The sequence below is a fragment of the Anneissia japonica genome, unplaced genomic scaffold (assembly GCF_011630105.1).
Source record: "Anneissia japonica isolate Jap-2015-1 unplaced genomic scaffold, ASM1163010v1 scaffold632_len54913_cov156, whole genome shotgun sequence".
In the NCBI taxonomy this organism is placed as follows: domain Eukaryota; kingdom Metazoa; phylum Echinodermata; class Crinoidea; order Comatulida; family Comatulidae; genus Anneissia; species Anneissia japonica.
Genome location: NW_022686663.1, coordinates 46,460 through 54,696, shown reverse-complemented (window position 1 = coordinate 54,696; position 8,237 = coordinate 46,460). Strand labels below are relative to the sequence as shown.

Genomic DNA, 8,237 nt, shown 5'->3' with positions numbered 1-8,237 from the left:
TAATTTGTTACCGCGCAAATTCCTTAAAAAATGTAATTATTAGAATAAACAATACGATTATTATTATTATTTAAGAAATATAAATCATTTTAAACAAAAGAATAGCGTGTAACCTACAGTTATTTTATTAACACTCTGAATCCTATTCACACCTGGATTTGTTCTCAAACTACAATATATAAACTCCACTCTTTATCCATCATAACAGACTTGGTCTATAATAGAGGGCATTAAATGCATACGATTGCATTGTTAAAACGTATTCACAATTAAATATATTGGAAAATGCACAGTGATTTGTTATTCCCACTATTGACAAGTATAAAACCTTAGATTATAAAAAAATAGATTAAAGACGACGTTCAATATGTATTACCATCTGAATGTTGGTGGGTGGGGAAAAATAGTATCCCTTTAAAATGTATTGCATCTACTCTACTGGATTTATTTAGTAGATTAAAAATCAATATATTTAAAATTTCCTCTGACAAAACTAATGACATTGACATTAACATTATTTTTGCTATCATTATAATCATTTCAGTTTATAAATAAAGATTAGTTGAGGATCGTCAACAGGTTACGATTGTAAAGTTTCTGCGAAAAGAGTGTTTTTTTTTAAAATTATTATCTCACAGTTAAGGTAAAATAATAATCACGTAATAACACAGCAAACCATGACACAAGCATATAAAAAATATTCAATAGTATGGGACTTGCATGGACTATCAAAATCTCAACAACTGATACACCATAACTTGTGGATTTGCACTTACAACTTTCGAAGTCTTGTTAGATCACTGAAGGAATTATTTTTTACACGAGATATCTCGTTATAAGACAAATACCTTAAAAGAAAGCAAACGAGAAAAATTACCGATATATCAATGAGTAGTATTTTCTAGTAATTTTCAAATATAATATTCAGAATACTACAGTAAAAATGTACTTTTTGGTAAAGACTTCTGCCTTCTTATCCCATTATGCTGTCTTTTATTTGTAACACCAATGATATAGATACGTTCAAGGGTGTCTTTATGTTCAAAATATCCATATTATAAGATGCGTTCCACAGTGTACCAGACAGTTCTTTTTTGGGATTGATAATAAAATTATAATCCACTCATCAACTCTTAAAATTATATACGGATGCCACATGTGCATAATGTGTGCTGCCAACTTAGTAAATGGTTCGCAATATCCTGGTCCGAGTCCCTTAAAAATCACTCGATTGCAGTGACGAAGCTGCTTTACGATCGCTGTTGCATTAGAAATGTTGTACACAAGAAAACGTCCCAGGAAGTTCTATTTTGAATATAGTTGAACAACGTTATGTGAGTGAGTTTTAATATACCGTGAACTACTGGCTTTCAGATCAGTAATTCATCGATTTTATTCCTACAGTAGATCCCTACCAGTGGAAACTTTCAGATCGCCCAAAACAAACCCACGAAATAAGACAACGATCATTTAAAGAAATCGCATGCGCAGGTAACTTTATGTGACGTACTTGCGTTCTACATCCTATAGCCGTCTTCGTGCAATCAAAAGTTCTTTTATGTGGTATGTTTTACGACTTGATATAAGGGATGATGTAATACAGAACTTACATTGTTATATTCATAAATTTTCGATTGTCACTTACAGATATTGAAGACTTGTCAAACCACTGAAGCCACCTTGCGTTAAAGTAGTTATTCTGTTAAATCTCAGATTCCTTAAAAGAGAAATAACAAAGTGATCTTTATAATTGAATTGGATCTTCAATGACATCATTATTATCATTGTCATTCTTAACCGCATGATATACATTTATTCATCCCCTTTAAAATGTTAACAGCCATGATACTTTTATCACTTGTATCAATGAATTGATTAGCACCGTAAATAACTTGATTGCACGTTGCCTAGTGGAATTTGCCGTGAACAAAACAAGATGATAGTTGGTCATGAAACTGATAATCTGTATAATCGGTATGATTTCCATAATTTGTAATTAATACTCCTTATGTAACCGATCACGATATCTACTATATTGCTTTTTTTCTTCTTTTTTTTTTTTTTTTTTTTAGCGACCAAGATGCTATACAAATGAAGACATGTCTCGCTTGCTGTCGATATATGAGGCATGTTGTGGCAAAATGGCTAAGTTGTAGCAAAAATTGAAATTCAAGCTATTGGTATTTTCAGATACCTGAGTATGTGATCTTTAAAATGAGGGGTCATTCATTGAAATTGGACAAGCCTAAGTTATTGGAAAGTGAATGTACAGTACTTTAGAATCAAGATAAACATGATTTTGAGTAATTGCCTTTCAAAGTTATTTGTGCATACACTGTTTAATAGAATGAACTATAAAAATAACATTAAATAAACAATTTCTTGACCACTTCCAGAACTAATACTTTGGTACATGATTAATAAGACATTAATCTGTTGATTTAAAATGAAAAACAAATTTGGATTTTTAGGCAATTTTTTGAGCTCCCATATTATAGCTCATTTACTCAATACAGGCCTGTGCGACAACTTAACCATTTCGCCACGACATGCCTCATATAAGATATATATAAGAAACATTGAATTATGATTTTTTGAATTGAAATTTGTTTTTAAATACAGGAATAGGAATTCTTTTGAAGAGAAGATACATAAGTAGTGTTTTTGGGACACGTCGTTGGTGTGGTAAATTGAAAGCAGTACATGCCAAAACAGAACTTCCCAGTCCCAACGGATAAGACGTTAATGAAATTCTTGGAAATGACAGGTTACTATAGAAGATTTTGTAAGAATTTCTCTTCGTTAGTGGCACCCCTGAAAGTCTTCTGCGAAGAATGTGACAAATCAGTGGTCAAATGAGTGTAGGATGCGATCAGTCATGTTGAAGATGATATTGACTGGTGAGCTGGTGTTGATAGCCCCATATTTCTTTAAACCATTTTCTCTTATGATATTTGCTAGTGACATCGGATCTGGTGCAGCACTTATGCAGATGGATGATGGTGAAATTAAAACACCAGTCTGCTTCTCAAAGAAATTTGATAAACTGTTACTAAACGGTGGAAAAGGAAACCCTAGCATTAGTGTTGACCTTACAGAACATTGAGATGTACTTGGGAGCAGCTTCTCAGAAGATTAAGATGTCTACAGATCACAATCCGTTAACGTTTCTTGAGAAGATGAAAAACAAGTACCTGCGATTACTCAGATGGAGCTTGGCATCGCAGGAGTGGAATTTAGATATCTGCCATATAAGTGGAAAAGATAATGTAGTGGCTGACGCTTTGTCAAGGATTTAGTTTAATACAGTTGTTAATCCGTTAAGGAGGGTCTCAGTTCAAAACGGCAATAAACTTTTATGACATATCGGGTATATTTTTTTTGTGTCTGTATTTTCAAGTTTTATTTATTTGAACGTTCACTGATATTATTGTGTTTATTTTTATTATTTAATTTGTATTTTGTGATATTGTTATAAGGCCTATTTCTTCTTCTTATTATTACTACTACTGTACTGTTTCATTATTATTATTTTTAATTAATGTCATTATATAATCATTTTGTCACTATTTTAAATTTTAAATTATTTAAATGTCTACTGCTTTTAGATTGTGTTTCGCCCATTATTATTGTTATTATTATTATTATTATTATTATTGTTATTATTATTATTATTTTTTTTTTTTTGGTTTATTGCTGTTTTGACCCATTGCTATTCTGGTTAAAAAGTGTTAATCAGAACGAACAATTTCCTTAATTAAACAATTCCATCTTCTTGAAAACTGTGTAAAAATACCTAGGCTTAGACCTATCGCCTCAAAACACGGTACCACTTCTTGAACGCGTTTCTATTCATTTCGTACCACGTTTCTCTGTATAGCTGATAAGTCAGGCCTTTTCTTGAATGGTTATCAGCAGAGGGGTGTAGGGTATTATATCGAATAGCAGAGGGGTGTAGGGTATTATATCGAATAGCTGACCAAAACCTTACCAAAAACAATGATTAATATTATATCTTCGTAAGTACTTTGCCAATTTTAAAGGGAAAAGCGTGAAAATGTTCAAAATCATGAAATAAAACATTATTCGTAGCCCACTATATAATTTATGGCATAACGTTATAAAATAAATGTGCATCAGTCGAAAACATAAGAGATTAATCACCAGATAAGGCTAATCCTTTTTTCCATTTAGCCAAGAGTGTTTTTTATTATCCCACAATTAAACTAAGATAATAATTACCTAATAACACAGCAAACAATGACACAAGCATATAAACAATATTTAATAGTATGAGACTTGCGTGGACTATCAAGATCTCAACAACTGATACATCATAACTTGTGGATTTACACTTACAACGTTCGAAGTCTTGTTAGATCAGTGAATGTATTAATTTTTACACCAAATATCGCGTTATCAGACAAATACCTTAAAAGAGAGCAAACGAGAAAAATTACCGATATATCAATGAGTAGTATTTTCTAGTAATTGCAAATATAATATTCAGAATACTAGAGTAAATATGTAACTTGGTGGTTGTAATATTTAAGCCTGCTTTGAGACCATGAAATAACAACGACGAACACTAGATAACGTGTAAAGCTGACTTTAATTATAAACAAGGTTGTATTTCGCCGTGTACACGATGGACCGTAGCCATATTGGTAGCCCCTAGCAACTAGAGAGGGCGCTGGACCGATAATCTCTATAATAGATATTACATCCCTCCCTTTGTTTAGATTGAATTTAAATTAGCTTTAGATGATTACAGTATATATTTGTCTTCTGTTATGTAATGATGTGACTAGTATATTTCTTAAGCAGATTAACAATAAACAGCTGGCATTCAGATTACAGTGTCTAATGTGTATATATTTTTTGTTATTCGTCAATTAACTTTAAAATTTAAACACATGAGCACAGCTCATCAAACAAGTTCTAAACTAATTTTTCTAAGTTCTAAACAGTGCACTTAAACTCAGTGCTTTAACAACAACTTTAAATATCAATATTTCTGAATTCAAAACAACAGTTCAAATTTCCTTTCAGAATTTTAGAAGTGATATGCTTATGTTTAAAATAGAAATGTTCATTATTCCGTCACATAGTCATTTAAGCTTATGGGAGGTTCTTGATTCTAGTAGAGCGTCGAGTTGGAGTTAGCTGCGGTTTGGTTATTGGTGCTCTGGTGGTTGGTTGTGATTCGTTTTCCGTTATGCATTCTTTATTTTGCATGTTCACTAGTTTCTTGAAAAAGGTACAGTTTCTGGTGACAGAAATTTCGCCTTGTTGTGCTGTTATACAATTTCCCTTCCTTTCGACGACAACAAAAGGTTCCGGATTAAATGGAGGGTCGAGCATATTTCTACGTTTCTGCTTAATGAGTACTTTGTCACCGATGTTTATGGTTGTTGGTTTAGCGTGTAAGTGTTTATCAGCATTGGCTTTCATTGCGGCTTTCTTCTTTCTGTCCTTTTCGCGGATGCTTTGATGTATGCCTATCGATTTATCTTTAGCTTGTGGAAGAGTTGTTTTAAGTTTTCTTCCATCGAGAGCCTCACTAGGCGATTTGCCCGTAGTTGAATGAGGTGTAGCTCTATATTGGCGAAGAAATGTCCAAAGTTCCTGTTTCCAGTTAACTTCAGATGCAGTACTTGTGTGTACTAGCTTGACAAGCGTACGCATGAAGCGTTCTGCTTCACCGTTGGCACGTGGCCACAATGGAGTACATTTCTTGTGCGAGAAACCCATATACTCTGCGAACTGCGAAAATTCAAAACCATTAAATGGAGGTCCGTTATCGCTTTTTACAATGTCCGGTATCTGTCTCTTATACACATCTAGATGTGTATAAGAGACAGGAGTACAAATCATTAAATATTGATCTGCAGAAGGCTTTGTTGAAAGACCTCTTACCTGGACCATCTGGTAATGTTTATTGCATGACTGTGTGCTCATGCGCACGAATGAGAGCTAATGCAGAGTCTAGAGTTACTACCTTGTCTGAATTTAACAGTTTCTCTCTAATTTTGTGATTTCTTATTCCTATTATTACCTGATCTTTAATTAATGATGTTTTAAGATCTTGAAATTCACAGGGCTCAGCCAAAGTTTTCAAAACTGTGACGTATTGGTCGATCGTTTCGCCTGAAGCCTGATGTCTATTGAAAAAAACGTTTCGCTCATACGTCACATTTTTCCTCTGTTCACAGTAGTTTTTGAACTTTTCTAATACCTTCTCAATTTTCTTTTCGTCCCCTTCTTCTTCCCAGTCGAATGTATGATACACGACAACCGCCTCATTTCCGATAACAGAGAGCAACGTGGCTACTCGAGTGGCGGACGGTTTGCTGCTTACCCCTGTAGCTAGTTCGTAGTTGTCCCAGTGTTGTTTAAACTGCTTCCACTTCGTATGGATTTGTTCACCTGTGAGATCAAGCTGTCCAGGGACGGGTAGCATAATTCTGTTCATCCTCGTCGCCAATGTAATATTTAAGCCTGCTTTGAGACCATGAAATAACAACGACGAACACTAGATAACGTGTAAAGCTGACTTTAATAAACAAGGTTGTATTTCGCCGTGTACACGATGGACCGTAGCCATATTGGTAGCCCCTAGCAACTAGAGAGGGCGCTGGACCGATAATCTTTATAATAGATATTACAGTGGTAAAGACTTCTGCCTTCTTATCCAATTATGGTGTCTTTTATTTGTAACAATGATATAGATACGGTCAAGGGTGTCTTTATGTTCAAAATATCCATATATAAGATGCGTTCAACAGTGTACCAGACAGTTTATTTTTGGGATTGATAATAAACTTATAACCCACTCATCAATGTGCATAATGTGTGCTGCCAACTTAGTAAATGGTTCGCAATCTGGTCCGAGTCTCTTATATGCCACTTGATTGCAGTGACGACGAAGCTGCTTTACGATCGCTGTTTTATATTATAAATGGTTGTTGTACACAAGAAAACGTCCCAGGAAGTTTTATTTTGACTATAGTTAAAGAACGTTATGTGAGTGAGTTTTAATATACCGTGAACTACTGGTTTTCAGATCAGTAATTCATCGATTTTATTTGTACAGTAGATCCCTACCAGTGGACACTTTCGGAACCAAAATGTCCCCTTAATAATATCATGTGTGACTCTTGAATAAGAGTACCCCTATTTATCAAGAGACACTAACCAAAAAAAAAAAAAAAAAAAAACCGAAATTGTCCCTATGGTAGTTATTGAAAACTGTGTTAAATTGACGATTTTGGCACACTAAGTACGGTAAGTGTCCCCGTCATTTTAACAGGGGTATCTCTATTTCAAGGGGACCTTCCTTCACAGCATATTTCTTTTATACTAGGTCGTTCATAGGGATGATCACATATGTACAGTATTAGCACAACACTTACTTTAATATGGTTAGACAGTCTAAACTTTTCATATAAGAGGGTATAAGTAAATAATAATTAAAATGACAAATCATGCACTTTACTTAAATAACTTACTAAGTAAATAATAGATCTTTCATATCATGATGTAATTACTAACGGAAACACACAGGCTCCATCGTCTTCTTTAATTCACAGTGGGCCTACTGATGACGGGTTTCAGTACCAAAGAAAGAAACGCAAACGGTGCAATTTCAAGCGTGGAACAGGCGTTGGCATTGAATTGAAAGGTAGAGATCCTCTACCATTTAAGATCTATGTTGGTAATATGAGCCCAGACACCAAAGCAGACGACATAAATTCGTATCTGAAGTCAGCACAAAATATTGATGCTAAAGGTAAAGCGTTGCCTAGTAAACGTACCGACTATACATCCTTTATGGTTGAATGTGATTTTGTACTATAAGAAAAACACTTAATGATACTAAGCTTTGGCCTCAATCTGTAATAGTTAGGAGGTATTATGAGCCAATAGGGCGAATAATCGATCATGATGATGAATGGTAAATCTAACGTTAATTCCAATCAACTGAGGATTGTCTCCTTTAATTGTAAATCATTTAAATTCCGTCAAAAAACAAATTTATGATCTTTGTATGAATAATGATGTTGTTGGCATACAAGAGCACTGGCTTGTCAATGATGATTTGCCATTATTGAAATCGTTTCATGAGGATATTGACTGTTTTGCTACTTCATCAGTGAATAGTTCTGATGGTTTGCTTGTTGGTCGTACGTATAGAGGTATTGGCATATTTTATAGGAAATGCTTTTATAATTTTA

General features: G+C 34.0%; 1 protein-coding gene across 1 annotated transcript in view; it reads right to left on the bottom strand.

Moving 5' to 3' along the window:
• Positions 1-776: 776 nt before the first annotated feature.
• Positions 777-8,237, bottom strand: part of LOC117117208 (slit homolog 3 protein-like) — a gene marked incomplete at its 3' end in the record, with an annotated part of 31,599 nt that continues 24,138 nt past the window's right edge. Inside the window, exons 7-8 of the mRNA XM_033261440.1 lie at positions 1,646-1,717; positions 777-848 (exon numbers count right to left, since the gene is read on the bottom strand). Of these exons, the coding sequence (XP_033117331.1) occupies positions 777-848; positions 1,646-1,717 (144 nt within the window). The remainder of the gene's footprint in view (positions 849-1,645; positions 1,718-8,237) is intronic.